Source organism: Excalfactoria chinensis, chromosome 4 (genome assembly GCF_039878825.1).
Source record: "Excalfactoria chinensis isolate bCotChi1 chromosome 4, bCotChi1.hap2, whole genome shotgun sequence".
NCBI lineage: Eukaryota > Metazoa > Chordata > Aves > Galliformes > Phasianidae > Excalfactoria > Excalfactoria chinensis.
The window spans coordinates 34,673,170-34,691,784 of record NC_092828.1 but is presented as its reverse complement, the minus strand read 5'-3'; the positions used below and the strand labels follow the sequence as shown (position 1 = coordinate 34,691,784).

The 18,615-nt window shown below is 37.4% G+C and overlaps 1 protein-coding gene across 6 annotated transcripts in view; it reads right to left on the bottom strand.

Annotated features, from left to right (window-relative positions):
- LOC140251467 (bifunctional heparan sulfate N-deacetylase/N-sulfotransferase 3) overlaps positions 1–18,615 on the bottom strand; it is a 125,891-nt gene that overhangs the window by 27,580 nt on the left and 79,696 nt on the right. For all 6 annotated transcript variants that reach the window (XM_072335280.1, XM_072335276.1, XM_072335281.1 and 3 more), the window contains exons 3-6: positions 15,750–15,837; positions 12,685–12,839; positions 8,624–8,809; positions 4,980–5,108 (exon numbers count right to left, since the gene is read on the bottom strand). In XM_072335280.1, the coding sequence (XP_072191381.1) occupies positions 4,980–5,108; positions 8,624–8,809; positions 12,685–12,839; positions 15,750–15,837 (558 nt within the window). The remainder of the gene's footprint in view (positions 1–4,979; positions 5,109–8,623; positions 8,810–12,684; positions 12,840–15,749; positions 15,838–18,615) is intronic.

Here is an 18,615-nt window from a genome sequence, read left to right as displayed (position 1 = left end):
AGAAACTGCATTTAACAGCATCAGCCTGCTTCTTAAATTTTCATTAGTGAAATTTTGCACTTAGAAAAACAATAAGGTAAAGAAAAAACAACCAAATAACCAAAGCAGAAAAAAAAACCACCACCACCAAGCAATGAAACTGGTAAGCTTGCCCTGCATCTGGCCTTTCTTATGTTGAACAATGTCTACAGAAGCAGATGGCAGCAGATATGAATGAGGAAAGTACTACACATTCTACAGCAGAGAGAAATGTGAAATGTAATTCTCTATGAAAGTCTTCCCTGTACTTAAGGGTAATATAAAGCATGAACATTTACATGGAATCTGTGTCTTATCAACTACTGCAGTCACAAATATCCAACCAAATTCAATTCTGTGGTTCAAATTTAGGTTCTTAATGTGAAAAACATTCTTATGGAGAAAGATCCTGACACAATTCTCATTTAAATTCTCACCCTAATTTAATCGGCTGGTTTTCTTCTTCAGGACATCTGAAGAGAGTTCACTGCCTAAGTTCTCCATGAAATTTCAGTGTTGTTTTTTTTAAATGCCTTTTCAAATATAACAAATGCTGATCATTTGGAATTCCCTTCAAAGTGGAGGTTTTTTTTAGATCTTCGTAGTCTTCTGCAGTCAACTGCTTCCAGTTTTACACATAAGATCGAGTCTGCAGAGGAATTTGATAAGCTTAGATTTCCACAGCGTCATAATACATATATCTGTATTATTTTCTCCCCTATCCTTTCCACATAATGTTAGTGACTTGAAGAATAAGGAACATGGATATACCTATCTCACTAATAAGAATGGCAATGAGAAGGAAATGCTATGATGATCAATTAGTACGTGTTCCATAGAACATAAAATCTCAGTGTTAACAACAAGCAAGTTATTTCAGAGAACAGTGAACTCATTCTCCTGTTGTCTGTGTAGGACAGTGTAAGGTAATCCACCATTCACATGTCAACTGAGGCTGCCGGCCAGGCAGCATTTAGGAGAACAAGAGCTATTCAATTTGTTTGTTCTTCTGTAGCCTCCATCAGCTGCAGGTATAGGTGAGTGGCCCTTCACTTCTTTGAACATTCTGTGATTGTCAAGTGTTGATCTGGACTGCTCTAATAGCTAATCTCTAATTGCTGATCCCGTGGGAGTACACGTACATCATCAGGGAAAACGCTGGAATATGCAGTGCTGTCTTTAGCAGATTCCTGTCTGGTACATTTTAATTCTAAAGGACATTTAATGGAAATATGTTTTATTAATTAAAAACTCTGCTGAATATTGCAGATAGAATCTGGAGTCACTGAAAATTCTTAACAACTTCATCAAACAAAACACTTGCTGAATGTTTTAATATCAGTAAAGATTCTTCATTTATTTAAATATGCCAATTTAAGTGTTGCAAAAGTCAGTTGGGATTTATTTGGGAATGATTTTGGTGCAGCTAATGCAAAATAAGCAAACTGATAGAGTCAATCTTTTTTATGAGGGGATGCCGTATTTCACAAAACTAGCAGTAGGCTTGACTTATTCCGGGATATGCAGTTAAGCGCAGCAAAGCCAGAAGCCTGCTACTGTTTAAACATTTCAAAATGAAGCTAAAATGCAAATATGCTTAGTTCAGTCTCCTTTTAATTGACAAGATCATCTCTTCTTGTGACTCTCTTAATATAGTTTCAATACCACTTAGAGGCAGTTATACCTCTTTGCCAGCTGTTTCCACTGACATCCAGGTTCTTTCCTATAAGAAAGTTTACTAAAGCTCTGGGAAGCTGGAGAAAAACCAACCTTGTGCTCTTACACGCATCCACTCCTCCTCTAAAAGTGCAATCCAGGTTTTTCTTGTAGCTTTGTTACAGACCTCCCTGGATAAATCTGTGCAAGTCACACAATCCCCCTGGTAAGGCAATCATCTAACTGATAACATTGGACAATTAATACCTGTATACTAACAATACAGGGCTGCTGAAGGCTTTTTTGTGTGTGTGCTCGTGCATGTAAAAAATCTTGTGCAAGATCCTGATATAGTATGATCTTGTCTAAGGGCCACTGCAGTCAACGGGATCTTTAACATAAGAAATGAATATTAAATATTATTCTAGAAGTAGATAACAAGGTTTAGTACTTTTCAGGCTCTTTTTTTTTTTTTTTTTTTAGCTTCATGGCACTTCAGCATTCTGAATGCTTTATGAACACAATGGGAATAGACATCAAGATCATTTTACAGTCACTACCAGATCACAGTTTAACAAGCAGTGAAGGCTCATAAATACATACCAAACAAATACAGCTTGTACACCGCAAGATTAGCTACCAATTCTTATTAGATTAGATACCAATTTCCCACATTACCAGTAGAGATCATTTGCAGAGCAGGATTTCCTTTGCAGTCTGATGCTTTTCTTACCTGCAAGACCTCTGGCTATAGAATGCCCTGAGAAAATGAGAACGATACCGGTTCTCATGTCAAAAAGCTCATAGATTCACATATGGTTTGGTGCTTTTTTTTAGGTTTATTCTGCAGTTTGTGATTGATTCCAGCATACAACAAGGAAGCAGAGGCTCTCATGTGAATAGCTGCCATTACACGACCACACCGCACAGAAAATTGGAGTATTATTCTTAGGGGCATTTATTTCAATCTAGAGTAGTACTCAATTCCTAAAATAACATTCTAACAATTTATAATTCAGAAACTATTTTCACTTTCTATTAGTAATCCAAAATAAACCAGGAAATGTAATGAAGGTCTTTGTTAAGATTTGCATTTAATTTCTACCCACATTTTCCATTAAAAAGAAAAAGAAATATTTATTTACTCTGGAGATGACACCGTAATGATTTCTAGTTAATGTTTCTTCTTCATAGGTTTTTCACCAGTGACAAAAATATTTAGAAAACATCTTCTAATAGAATTTTTGCATCCTCTGAAAGGTTGGATGTTTCATGTTAATTTCTTCAGAGAGCAACCCTGACAGTTTTAATGAAACACATGAAGGCCTATGAAATTCAGTCTTCCACTTTATAATCTGACAAATGTATCAAACCCTGACATATGAATATGGGTACAAATACAAAGTGCTACAAACACAAGTCCCACAGATAAAACAAAAAACAACCAAAGATGCAAAACCTGATCTTCAAACTGGTTACCTGCCAGACTAATGCTTACAACTTTACAAACTGTTCATATGCACATAAATATATATATATATCCCATCACATTATCTTTTCAAAGGCACTCCTTAAGATTCTTAAAGATTCCAACAATTCATATTTAGTATACTGTGGTATGATATTCATTTACAGTTGCATTTAGAACAAAATAACTTCCCTTCTTTTAGCCTGCATTATATCGGGGATGTCATATTTCTCAGAACTATGTGATAGTACGGTCCACACAGCAATGCAGAAATCAGAGATCATGAAGCACTATCTAAAACCACATTTCTAGACTCACATTTAAGTAAGTAAAGTAGGATGCTAAAATATGTTTGATTTGAAAACCATAGTAGTTTCACTGTTTGTCTTTCCTCTCTGTTCTTTCAATTTGAAAGGGTTATACTTCAAGCAACCACATTTAAGTTTTGCTGTTTCACTGCTGCTGGCTAAGTTGAGGCTGTGTTACCAACAAGGAATACAGTTTGTTCTGACTCAGTGTTGCTACAGTATGGTTTCCTCCAAGTTTCCTTTGTTGAGCTAGAAAGTCTTACTTACGATCTATACAAATTCCCAAGCATTGCTATGGCACCAATACTCTCTCCCCTAAAGAATTCCTCACCTCTCTTAATGCACTTTGCATGACATGATAAACATTAAATATAGGACTGGGACATACCACTGTCCTCTAGTAGGCAGAACATGTGTGCAGAGGAAGTGAAGTTTTTCTTCCCTACATTTGCTATGTGACATGAAAAATAAAGGAGAACAAAACACAGTAACTATTCTCAGAGGATCAAAATAACAGACTTGATGATTCTGAGATTTGAAAAATAGACCTGCATATAAATTGCTGAAGTAGTTGGCAGAAGTTTCTTGTGTTATTTGTTTGCTTGTTTTTCCACTGGACTTCCATTAAATTACAGAGGATTAAAAAGGCACAAAAGTACCTTGGCTATTATTCCAAAGGATTTGAGTGGAAATATGCTCTGTTCAGCTTTGAGTGTTCTGGAAAACCCAGTCCTATGGATTAAATTTGGACAAAGCAGGTGCAGTAAGTTTTATTTATATGGTTCTCCAACAAAACAGCATCTGCCATCATTCCTTTTAAATTTCGGTTCAGTTGAACTTTGGATGAAAAATTAACAGAAAACCTTGTCTAAGAGGTCAGTTTTAACGCAACTGGCCTAATATGGTGCCATTTTGAAGTACTGTACTACACTACTCTGTCAATATTCAGTAGTTTCATAGTTTGTTCTTTATTCTATTAAATATAAAGGAAAGGTTAAACAGACACATTAATTCAGTGTACTTGTGTGTAACTTATTGTGATCTTTTCATTGAAGTTTCTATAGAACAGCAACTGCACATTCTCATAACAGGTTTAAGTGCCAGCACTTCTTGCTTGCAACTTTCTCAAACCAATGGGTGTTCTCAACATTCTGAGAGTTCTGATGAGTGGGATAATGGATTTCACCTGAGGCACTTGTCTTATAGTAATACCAGTTCTTAATACTTCACTTCTCTTAAAGATTAAATTTCACAGCTCTAATTTCATGCAGAAGTAAAACAGAACAAGAAATGTTTCTACTACTATGTTACTAACAAAACAGTATTCAAAAACGTTGGGATTAATTTTGTATGACTAACAGAACATACACACTATTATATTTTAAATTCATTGACTGAAAAGGCAAAAGAGCTAACTCCGTGAGAAATCATTACTATATGGATATCAGCTCTGATTAGCCTTGAAGCACTTACTCAATTCTCCTTTAACTAATTCTTTTTAAATAGGTTCAAAATGACATTGTACTCACTGGATTGAGAACCACTGTGAAGAACAACTCTCCACCTTGGATACTTTTGTCTAGTTCCTTTGGGCCTCCAGGATACTCTTTATAGAAAATAGTATGGGTGAATAAGCCACAAGTTTGCCTAGGAAGCACCTGAATTTAATTAAAAAAAAAAAAACAACAAGAAAAGATTCAAGAGAAGTTCACAAACCAAAACTGTTCATACATTTCATGAGATAATAACAGCCAGATAAGCAACACAACTGATCATGTCCCTTAGTGATAACAACTTGTAGTTTTGGCATTGCAACGTTGCCAAAAGTCAACAGTGATTCAGTTGAATCAATACACTGAGAGATGAATGGAGTTTACATAAAGAAACAGTGGCTTTATTATGAGTTATGACATCCAAAAATTCATCATGTTTTCTCTGAAACTGGAGATTGATCTCAGTAGGCATGTCACAATGAAACAGCTTTCTTATAATAACTGTATATTTCCCAGACTTAACATGTTTGAAGTCTAAACATCAAAGATTTCTAAAATTCTAAAAGAATTTGAAATGTAATCTGAAATACTTCAGCCTATTTCTATTTATCATTTCCACCTTTTATTTAAAAGATTGTTTTGCTATATTTTTAGATTACAATTTGAAATCATTTTCTTTTGCTCAGGTATCACCAACAATAGTAATTCCATGCTGATGTGATGAATCTTACTGATTTTTTCTTTCTTTCTTTCTTTCTTTCTTTCTTTGTTTTATAGATTTTATTCATATTATAAGAAATAGTTTCTTTTCACTCAGCTGAGCTGGTTTTATAAGACCAACTAAAAATAGCAGAAACAAAAGCGTGTATTTTTAAAGACATGCAAAGAACATATCTTTTGAATAAGCAAACCTAATAAGTGCACTTCCCAGCAGAATCTCAAAATATTTTCTCTCAACCTCAGAAAATAATTTCAATTACATCTATTTTTTTTATGGAAATTCAACAGTTGAAGATTGATGGTCATGTATAATTCTTAAACTGAGACTACCGCCAAATATTTTAGTCCAATTTAGAACAGTTAGTAAATAATAGTTAAAACTTCTAAAATGTGCAATTTTGTAGATATTCTTTCTTTTGCATTTACATTTCTCAGCATCCTTTGATATTATGCAGGGCGCTGTGATTATGGTTTGTAAATTCTGTGTTGTCATAAAATGTATGGAATTAACGTTCTTGTTCCAAAATTGCATACACTTTTTAAAAAACTTTGGATTCCACTGATGAAATATCAGACCAATTCTTCACAGAGACAGAGAATGAAGATGTATTGGACAGGAAATGCTCTGGCAAGTCTTACACAACAGATTTATTACTGTATATATTTATCACTATAAGTCCGCACATGTAAACTATTAATGTGTTTGCCCTGGAGAACTGAAAGTTTGAGACTCCTAAACAGGTGGTTTTACACAACCGTTCTCAGCAAATGGGCCCAATGTCCTTTTTCTTTGTGCTAAATGCATGTCAGTGTGTATCTCCAAATGCTATGCTTTAACAAAAATTTATGAAAGAGATTTCTGGAGATTCTCAGTCAATCAGTCCTACTCAAGTGCTCTACGCCCTCTGAGCATAACCACAAACACTTTTTTCCCCCCCACGCACCATTAAAGCTTTAAGGAGAATAAACTTTAGCTTAAATCTGTATGGTGTCAGTTTCTTCCTGGATATCTGCAGATCATTTCGTCTATAATTCAAAATAGACCAAAATAGAACAGAACATTAAAACTTTGACATATTATTATTCCACTTAGAAAAGTGGTATCCATGGTAACTGGAGGACAGTATCAGAATTAAGTGAGAAGCTCAGCAACAGTCTCAGGCTAAGGCACAAGACCTTCCCGAACTGTGGCTGTATCCAGAGGTATAGCATGGTACACACACAAGTATCTTTCCTGCTTACCAGTTTCCTAAATGCTCCAAAAGAAAGCTACTCAAGCACATATCATCAAGTATTTCTGCAAGTTGTTTTTAAACAGTCTGCAGATGATGATGTTATCTGAATTGGAAAGAGTTTGTGTCTCAGTGACCCAAAGATATTAGCATAATGCCTTCCATGTTGGTATTCACAACGCTTTAGGCAAACACTGCTGTCAGTAAACTACACTGTGAATTATGTAATACACAAAACTTGTGTGATTTGATTTGTAGCTGTGTCAATTGTGCAGTTTCATAGCCTGAGGGAGAGGCTTCCATTCCTTCACCTTGTAGGTGCCCTGCATCCAGACTGACCACCTGGGCCCAAAGCCTAGCTGGGGGTTAAAGTAACAGTGCAAAGCACAATTCGCATTTCTGTGTGACAAAATGCAAAATAAGGTCAACTGTGTATAGTTCAAATGGAAGAAAAAATATTCATGCATAAAGATCCAATTCTCAGATGGAATAAACTGGCAAAATTCTTCTGCAGTTAATGGTGGTGTGTAAATTTAAAACCTGCTAAAAATCTATCTCATTCTGTTAAAACATGCAAAGTTGACTACTTGCTTGAGACCTCTGAATCAGTATTTAACAGCAGAAACAAAACAGTTAACGACCTGTTAACTGTTAACAGCAGGGTTCCTGGAGACCACCTTCTTTAGCAGTAACATCATCAGCAAAAGACCAATTTTAATTAACAAGATACTGTCAAGCATAACTTGCTACTTACACAAAACAACATGCATTTCTTACAGTGTGAACTTCCAGGGTATGCTTTTTCCACTTGGGAAGAAAGAATTTGTAAAATGCAAGTGCAAAGGTCTTGCACCTGGGTCAGGGCAATCCCAAGCACAAATATACGCTGGGCAGAGGTTGTGTGAGAGCAGATGGATTTGGGGGTTTCCATTGATGAAAGACTCAATATAAGCCAGCAGTGTGCCCCTGCAGGGCAACTGTATCCTGGGTTGCATCAAGAGAAGCATGACCTGCAGGTCGAGGGAGGGGATATGATTTAGCGGAGGGTTTTTAGAGTCAGGATACTGGTTAGGCTGCAGTTGGACTTGATGATCTTTAAGGTCTTTTCCAACCTGGGTAATTCTATGATTCTATGATTCTGCCCGTGCTCTGCTATTGTGAGACCCCACCTGGAATACTGTGACCAGATCAGGGGCCCCTAACACACGAGGGACATCAAGCCATTGGAGTGGGTCCAGAGGAGGGCCACAAAGATGATCAGAGGACTGGAGCACCTTCCCTGCGGGGACAGGCTGAGAGAGCTGGGCTTTTCATCCTGGAGAAGAGAAGGTGCTGGGGAGAACTTACAGTGGCCATCCAGTACTTGAATGGGAGCCTACAGGAAAGTTGACAAGGGACTTTTCATAAGGGCATGTAGCAACAAGATGAGGTGAAATGACTATAAACTGGAAGAGAGTAAATTTAGACTAGATATTGGAAAGAAATTATTTACTGCGAAGGTGATGAGACTCTGGAACAGGTTGCCCAGAGAGGTTGAGGATGTCCCCACCCACTTGGGTGAAGGCATTCAACACCAAGCTGCACAGAGCTTTGAATAACCTGGTCTAGTGGAGGTGTCCCTGCTTTCATCAGGGGGTTTTGAAACTAGATGATCTTAGGGGTCCCTTCCAACCCAAACCACTGTATGATTTTAGGTGTGGTGGTAATACGATCAGAAATACAACTCACCATTATATTTTTGTGGATGAAGCCTCGTCTATACCTTGCAGGCTTCAGATGTGGGTATTCTTCTGTGCTAGTAACTCTGATATTCCAGACCTTTTTCCAGGCATCATAAAGTTGAACATGCACTGGATATACTCCAGAATGGTGAGGAGCCACTGCATAGCCCATATCAGTTGGAATACCATGTTCCTAAAACACAACAGAACAACTGGTTTCAAAAAAATTTAGAAACAGTATTTTGGTATTTCACTAATCCTTTGTGAGAGACTGAGAATAGGTCTGAAATATACAATCATTATGACATTACAATATGTTTTGGTATCTAACAGTGATGGAAGGCAGCATGGTGAAGACGAAACACAGAATTTTGAACTTAAGACTTGAATAAGTATTTTTACAAGTATTGAGACAAGAGTGATATAAAAACATTCTATGCTGATTTCTATAATCAGTGCATTAAACACTTCTGCACTCTTTCAAGTTCTTAAAGGAATTTGCTCGCAAACTAAGTATTGAGAGAGAAAAGTACTGGCACAAACACAACAAAATGGCATTTGGCACTTACAATTAAAAAAAACCATGTTTTCCACTGTATGTCCCTACACAAGTACTTAGTTGAATTTCACAAAAGATCATCCTATTTCCCCTCTAGTCTGCTAGCAGCATAAAATCATATTCAAAAAACAACCACTTTAGTGTCATCTAAATAAAAACTGCGATGTGTAAAACTGAAGATAATAAGCAGATATTCTAGAATAACACCTTTTGTAGTCTATCTGTCATTTTTGCAGACTTCTTTCATTTAACTGACCTTGCAAGTATTACTTTCTCTTGAGATTCAGTGTATTTTCTTTCCAGCTTCTGGTTTCCAATGTACTCTAATGAATTTTGACACTTTTTCTATTTTCTTTCAAAAGAAGAGCACACAAGCACATATTTCTGCTTATCCATACAATGTTCTATTGCAATATTTTTAAAAACTGCCTTTGCAAACAAAACCTTTGAATTGTTTAAGAGTTGTATTTTATAGATACATATATATCTATAATTCGTACCATCATCTTCACCATATTTTCCATTTACTCTTCATGTGAAAAGATAAGAGGTAGGTGATACTTGGGCTCCTTCCACTGAATAAAACAATTACTAAAGAATACAAAAAACTCTTAAGTCTTATCTCAAAGAAAAATGGGCTCATGACCTTAGAAAAATAATCTTCCTTCATCTTTTCTGGAGAGCTACTGCACGAAAGCTGATGTACTGGTTGGACAGGAGAGAAAGACAAGAAAAACGGGGTACATAGTTTAAAAAGTGTTGTGCTGAAAAACATGGGAATCATCCCAGTTTTTACATAAGGGATTTAAAGCGACAGGAGATTAGGTAGACATGAAAGTAGTGTTTCTGACAAGAAAGAAAAGCCTGAGCAGGAAGCATCTTCTGTATCTTCTGTAGGAAGAGCTCATGACACACTATGAGGATGCTGAACAGACCCCACACAACATAGCAATGAAAAAAATCCTGAAAGTGATATTCTTCTTCTGCCTATACTGAAGAGTTCCTGCGCTACCTGAAGTTCCGAATCTGCACAGCTTCATTTGTTTCCACAATCACATATTCACAAATATTTGGTACATAAACCAAGCGGCACATAAACAACTCACTACATGGAAGACCACATTACAGCAATAAATGTAATATATAAAAAATGTTGCATGCTTCACTGCTGTCAAAATAACCAGGTAGAAACAGATACGGTAATTTAAAATACCCAAAAATTTTACACAGAAGCTATGATATTTCTTTACATCGCATCTACTGGATCCTCTGTGTTTCCAGTCACATAGTAAAAATCAATAGTGCTGCGTGTGTTTGCCACTGAAATCCAAACACACCCCTTCCTTCCAAATGCTGTAAGAGATCTTTCTCTTATTTACGCGTGCTTTGCTTTCCAGAACAGTGAATCTCTTGAATTTTACTGTAGCTTTCATTTCAGATATCCTTTTCCTTAGATGTTCCTCAACCTAAATGGGTAAACTGTCCTTGAGTCACATATACTGTTAGGTGCATAGAGGGTGAAAAGCACAATTTTTTTTACCCATAAGTGTTTGTATCTTCACACACAAATGAAGACGCACCTATGCATTCTTAATGTTTATTATTTGTGCTAAGCTTAAATAGTCAAGATTCAATATTATATGTATCTAAGTAAGATTTGATAGCTTTACTAACAGCTCAAAACTAAGGTAATTCACAAAGAACAGCATTTGTTTCTGCTCCAGAAGAACAGAAAAAACAAGAAAAAAAATGTTATATATGCATGGGAAGAAAGCTATTGTTTTTTACAGTATAATAGTGTGTTTCACATACAGATATGGTTTAATCTCATTGGAGAACCCTGATCTTTTAATATTCAAAGTACAGTTGTAATTATTAATTCCCTATGGCCATTCATGGCATGCTAGGAACACAAAATGGGAAGTAATATTTTATCACCATGAGGTTGGCATAGCTTTTGGAATTCTGATAAGGTCTCAGTGCTCCTCTGTAAGACCAAGGCACCACTACACTGATTATACCACACCCACGGCGCATATAATCTGAGGCTCTGCAGCTAGAGTGTATTATGCATAGTGTGCCATGGTAGGAAAGAGTAAGATCTGGCCTTGGTTTTTAGTGCTTAGGAGATAAAGGAGTGGTGACATGATCTGTTACGCAGCTTTACACTATTTAATTCCATCACAGATATTTCAATTCCTCTTCCTTTTATCTTAATCTTTTCTACTTCATTTAAGCATGCATAAACATCAGAAAGAATAATCTTTACAGAACATGTAAGAAATTGTATTCTCTAATGTTTCAGTGTTCCTCATTTAGCTCTAAATAAATGTCTGGATTTTAAGATTTCTTTTTCAAGTTTTACAATATGCAGAAATAAATGAGTAACCAATATCTTTTATTCTGATCATGAAACCTACCATATTTGATGTATTAGTATCTCATTGATTTCAGTCACTAATTCCCAAGTTGAGTATTTCACACATACTATGCACATTTAGTTTGATAAAGCATCAGCATGTTCAGTCTCTTTCAAATAAGGAGAATACTGATCTTTGTTATTAAACTCAATATACTTTAAGCAAAAGAAACAAGTAGCAGGCTACTATGCCAAGCTTCAGACATGAAAAAAATTTAATATAAAATTTCTCTAAACATTAAGAGCACCTAAAGGAAACAGTAAAACCAAGCTGGCCTGTACTCAGTGTAACTACAAATTGCAGTAGACTTGATAAAGTTTTTTGTAGGGAGAAAGCACACACATCTCTTAAAGCAACATTTTCAAACACAAGTTTTAATTGCTTGATATGTCTATGCCTTTCACTTCCATTCACTGACACACGGCCACCAGCATACTGATTTTTGCACCAGTATTTCAAAGCCATCAATTCTTCACAAGAACAAAATAATTACCTACCAGCTAAATAGCAGCCATTGTGTTTTGAGCAGGGAAAAGTAAAATTAGGCCATTGGGAGAATAGAAATGTTTTAACAAACAAGTTGTGTTTTTGGAGGTATTCTGACATCACACTTCTTTATGTCTTTACATTCAACCAGTCAACAGCCTCCCACCGCTATTAGCCCTCAAACCCTATTATCTATGCTAAACACACACCTAAGTAGTGAAATTTCCATTGAAGTTTTCCAAGAGACCAGTGAAAACAGCTGAAAAGCATTTATGACAGCAGATCTCAAGCACAGGCATTGTGCCATGCTCTGCTTTTGTCTTCCAGACATCTGTTAGTTGTTTACACAGCTTCGTTGCTAAAACATACTAGACTGTTTCCAAATGTTACGTATTCTGTCCTGCTTCTCTTGAAGTGCATTAGTCAGGGCACGGTGGGAATGGCTGATACCCTGTGCACTCAGGTAGTTAGAACATGGACAGAGCCAGTTCATAGATATGTTAAGAATTCTCCAGCTCCTGCCAGCACTGATTTTCCTAAAAAACAGAAATAATGGTTTTCTGAAAACATAAATTCAATATAAAAAGCAAAAATATTACTAACTAAGGCAAATTTTTTGTTGAGGATCATCTGCTCCACCAGTGACGACTCATTGTGAAAGAGATGAGGCTGCATGTGACTCCACATATGGGGAAACCACCAAAACTCATCCACAGATCTCAACAGCAAATCATCACCTTCATCTTCCTCCTCAGTACCTGAAAAAAAAAAAAAAAAGAAATAAAAATCCTTGAAGTTATACATTATGATCTTACAAGTGTTGGAAGATATAAGATGGAAATGAGAAAAACAAAAATTGACTTTTCAAAGTACTAAGGATTTTAAATGTTTCCAAGTACAAATATTCCTCTCCCTGGAGTATCCATAGCCAGGTAAAAGATTAGGTGATCCATTTTCACAGCATTCTGAATATACAGTACCAGTACTGTCCTCATATTCATGTGCTGTATCAATAACATCAGAAGTTAAGGGACAGAAGTTGAGAAATTGCATACAAGAGTGTTTAGGATAAATGAAAATATTGCAACTCTTCATAAGTATTCCTTATCCAAATTACATTTATTACCTATGGTATGTGAAAATATTTTTTCCAGCAGCCTTTTGAAAACATTTTGCATAACATAAATCATAACACAATCTTCCTTCTAATTCTCACCATTACATTTACAACCTGTTGAGAGGTTCCCAGAAACCTGCATCTTCAAATGTACTCAAAAGGTTGCTGCAGCTCACTGAGTTATTCAGTCCCTGAATCTTCCTTTTCAGGTGCTCTCCTCATCTGTTCCTAATGATGCAGTGCCCTGGAACAGACCCTGCAGCAATTTCTAATCACTATGCTGATTAATAGGAATTGCCTGGGCAACAGCATGTAACTGTGTTGCTCTCCTGCACCTCTCATGCTACAGCTACATTAGTAAGTAAGGTGGTGACAGGCCTGAGCCAGCTAGCCAATTTGATGCTCATAAATTCCAGTCAGCAAGCAAAGCAGCTGCATTCCAGCAACTTGCTGGGAACAGGTCCTTCCCTTGCTTCCTGCTGAGGTACACACAGGACTGTGGGGCTGGCCTGGACTAAGAGCACTTCAGAGATTGTTCCCTTAACTCAACAGCAATGACCATTGCCTTGAGCAACATCTGCTCTTCAGCTCTAAATAATTTCCTAGCAGAGACTTAGCCTGTGTCTCTGACAGCATTTCAGGACTGGGAAATACCAGGGTCTAATGAGCTGACAGATCAGGACAGAAGCTCCTGAACCCCTGAGCCCAGATACTTAAGTCTAGTCCCAGTGCACTTCTATTCATAGGCTAGTCCTGTCAAAGACTGTCACATTTAAATAATTCCTTAATGGGTTACTTTATAAAGACTGCAAGAGCCAAACTTTGAAAAACTACAGCTTAACAATCTTCACTGTGCTCCTGCCAGCTGCTAGGCCACTTATTCTTACTCCTTCCAAAAAATCAACACAATTTACAAATCCCTTTTCTCTCAGTATTTTGTAAATCTAACTCTTTTCCAGACTTTCAGCCTCTGTTTTCTCCATCGGTAAGGCCTTACTCTCACTAACCCTATCAACTTTCTCCTTTTTCCTCCAACAAACTTTGTCTGACATTCCTTCATTGTTGCTGGTTTCTCTTTACCTCAGAAGGCACTAAAATAATAAAGGAGGCAGACATATATAATGTTTTGATACCTGTAGTATCATTAGATTTTTTTACTCCACGTGAGCCTAATTGGCTCTATGTCATGTTCACCTGCTACTAAGGTAAGTAACAGGAGTGGTTAAAGGCCGTAAAATAGCCACATCAGGAATAAAATCTTTCTTCAGGAAGAGATGGGCTGTAACAAAGATAGGCTCATCTCATTGAGCTTACAGCTGGTAACTAGGTCAGTTTGTACTACAAACTCGTAATATCTTTGCCAAATCTCAGTCAACCAAATCAAGGAAACCCACATGCATGCTCCATTCAAAGTATCCATGCTGTCAACTGAAACAAAACAAATAGTCTTGAAAATACTTGTTGCCTGCTGAGACACTGGCAGGTGATAGGCTTGGCAGCCAGGATGTTTCTGCCAGGCCAATCTAACCAAGAGAAGGGAAGAGGAAAGGGCGGGAATGGATGTGGAAAGTGATCCACTGAATGTAAGGAAGTTAAGGCACTATTAGTCTCATTGAATTGTGCAGGTTACACCTGGAAGACAGAAGTCCTTGCAAGTCTAGCTGATCTCTGCTAAGCCCAAAAGAAATTTGGGGAGGGACAGTGCCTCTGTTCAATTTTCAGCTCCAAATAACAGACTTCCTTTTAACATGGCAAGTAATTCTGACCAATGTACACAACTAAGCACAAGAAGAGTTATGCACTTCCATCTTCTATTCAACATGCACAGCAGTCAAGCCTACTCAAGTTCTTTGCATCTCCGTTTATGAATAAATCCTTTTTTTTTTTTTTTCTTTTTTCTTCTTTTTTTCCTGTTACCTTTTCTATTTTCATGTTAAAATCCTTCAACTATGACATGGCCTTGTATTGTCTTTTGACCCTCCTTCAGTCTCTGATGTTGCCCTAGTTTTCAACAGTGCCTTTTTCTGTTTGTCAGCAGAGACCGCCTGCTTCTTCTATACCAAGTCCTAATTAATACCTTAACTATTACTTCCTCACATAGCTACAGTGGTTTAAGTATTACATTATTTCAATGGATAAAATGTATTGCTACAGTAGAGATCAAACTAACCAAACAGATGAACTTTGATTACTCAACAGATTGCTCAGTGAAGTCAACAGAACATTTCATTTGATTAGTGCAATTTATCACAACAACAGGTCAAAAGGAACTGAATTTTAATAAAAGGCAAGGAAGAACTCCATCTATTTCCCAGCGCAGGCAATGTGCTTTATGCGCAATGCTGCAGATGTATTTATAAGCTCTACCTACATGATCAGTTTCACAGATGCTACAGCTCAAACAAAGGGTCAATCCAGCATAACAACTTTAGAAGAAAAATATTTATTTGATGTATCACATAAATTATGTCCCAGAAAAACACGGAAGAAAGAACATCATAGTATAAGGAACAGCACCAAAATGAAAGTATTTTTAGTTTTCCATTCTTACCTGTGTGATAAAATTTTCCTGAAAAGCCCAGGTTGAAAGTAAAATTTGTAATCTGTGTTCTCAAAAGATTCTGAGTGTCAAGCAAGGCCTGAAAAATAAACCAACATATAACTGTAGACTTGGTATAGAAATTAGATGTAATAATGTAAGTAGTTTGAAAGGCATACATCTTCCTATTTTTTTTTCTCCATGTAAAAGTAGCCCCTTATATATTTCAATTATCATTAAAAGATTAAAGACAGCATGCAAACTGCATCATTTCTCTCATAAACATGACTCTCTACTAAATCATGTCTTATTCCCTGGATCAATAGATTGGGAAACAAAGGCACATACCACAGAAAAACTTTCCCTGTTTAATCAGATCTGAGTAATCACAGCCAGGACCAAAGTTCTGATCTCCTGCATCCCAGACCACTGCTCGGGTGAACAGCATTTATTAGGGTTACGTTTCCCTAGATCAGGTCAAGTACATACATAGCATTTTATTCACAGTCCAAAATGTAATGGAAAAAAAAATAAAATCCAGAATGACAGAAAGAAGCTAAATTAAACCTATTCCACATCAAAAAACTTAATCCTATGCCCAAATTCTGACTCACTCATTTCTCAGACAGTTATGATACTGTCTGTCAGCATAAATGTAGAAAGAAAGGGGAAAGCTGTTACTCATCAGATACAGCTTCAGTCTTTGATTTCAATATGCTCTTCTTGATTTGTCACTCCCAAGATTTAAAGACTACTTTAAAGAGTTATCTCCCCAAATTCTTCTACTCTGCTGTTGTTCACCATTTCCGTTCTCCAAATGTTACAAAACTCAGCTCCCGGATATAAAACAAAAAACATGCAAATCAACAAAAAACATCTAGAAAGTAACAACAAAACTTAAGAATAAACAGCCTCCTCTAAAATGACACTCAGCGTGCACATTCCTCTTCCTGCTTTCAGGTGAGCATTTGATAGCTGCTTTTTAAAGAGCATTCAAGAGTTTTCAGGATTTGTGAGTGCACACAGCACAGCTGCAGGGCCACTACAGCACACACACATCCAGGAATAGGTACTTGTGCCTTGGAAAGGAAGGGAAATTTGTATATGCAAGATCAGCAATGAGTTTTCAAAGGCAGCACGCACTGCACTACTACTGTTATAATAAACTGATGAGAAATAACACCGCTGTCAAAATTAAGTACCTCTGAGCATGTTGTGAAATGGTAAGAGTTTAAAAATCACAAAAACATAAAAAAAAAAAAAAAAAACCAACAAAAAAACAGAATATTTTCAAAGGTACAAAGGTCGAGTAGGCATCCCACTTTTGGAATTCAATAACAGATTGGTACCTTGAGAATAAGGCTCATATGGCACTTGCACTATATTAGTTATAGAATGGCTTGGATCAGAAGGGACCTTAGAGCCCACCCAGTTCCAAACCCCTGGGCAGGGCTGCCACCCACCAGATCAGGCTGTCCAGGGCTCCATCCAATCTGGCCTTTAACACCTCCTGGGATGAGGCATCTGCAGCTTCTCTGGGCAGCCTGCACTTCACCACTGTTAGCAAATTGTTAGCAATTTAACCACAATAATTTTTTTGGAACCAAGAAGCCAAAGACAACAAAATGTTAGCACAGAAGGTAAGTCCAGCTCTAGATATAGCTATAGCATAGTTAGATTACAGTTTCTTAAAATACAGCCCCATTTCACAGATGAAGGTGATACCCACCTTTTCAGACAAGCTTCTGAGCACACAAGTTCTTCTTCAGGCATTTTATAGTGTTCATTTACATCAGTTCTAATGAACCTACAACCTCTATCTGCAATGTATATCAAGCTTGTTTCCTTGAACTATCCTACCTACAATATTACAGTGATAAAACCTAGGAAAAGACATCATTAACAGAGACTCTCCAACACCCACAGTAAGAGCAGCCTGAGGCAGCATGCCCAGAGGTCATCCCCATCAAGAGCTGACCACACACCCCAGCACATACCGTTTCTGCTCTGCTCTCCCCCTGCAGTGCTCAGCCTTTCCACCTATCCCCACTGGGACACAGCCAGGAGAGCGAATGCAGTCATTCTCCAATCCTCTTGCGACCCTGTTCATCACTGATCGAAGAGCCCCTCACCTCCACAGCAGCAACTGTGGAAGGCACAGGGCGAGGCCATGCCTGAGGCCTCAGCAAGCGGATAGGGCTATGGCTCTGCCTGGCTCTGGGAAGCCGGTGCTTGAGGGAGCTAGTTGGTAGCAAGAGGAGAAAGTCCTTTTTGTCCCCATCCTGAGGGTCTGCAGAACTGAATCTTGCTGACTAGGCTGACAGAATGAGTGCTAACAATTCCAAGTCATCGTTAGCACTTGCCTAGCTTTTTTATTATTGTTATTTCAGCAGAACAGAGCCCTATGAGTAAGCATATTCATTAAGTCTACATTCATCACAAAACTAAATTTCTGAATGAGCTACGACGTTTCTGCCTTCCATTCCTAGAGATCTGCTCTGGACAGGAAGGGTATCACAATGCTTTTCCATCAGCGCGCCTCTCCCATGTCCAGCAGCAGAAGTGAGGAAGGCTCCAAGGAACAACAGCAGTGCAGATGCAGAAAAGAACGCTTGAAAAACATCCTGCAAATACCAGCCTTGCTAAAGGAATGAGTAAACTAGAGCACAAAATAGAGAAAACTGAAAACCAGCTCACGACTTCTGAAGTGGAGTAAGGAGAGAAATCTTCCAACACTGTAACAAGGACTTTTGCACTGGCTGACAGCAATGATCATTGGGGAGACTCCTAATTCTAATGAAAGGTAGCACATCTACAGGAGATATTATTAAAGCCATCCTTGAGCTGCCAAGAACCAACTGAATGCAAATCTTACCTT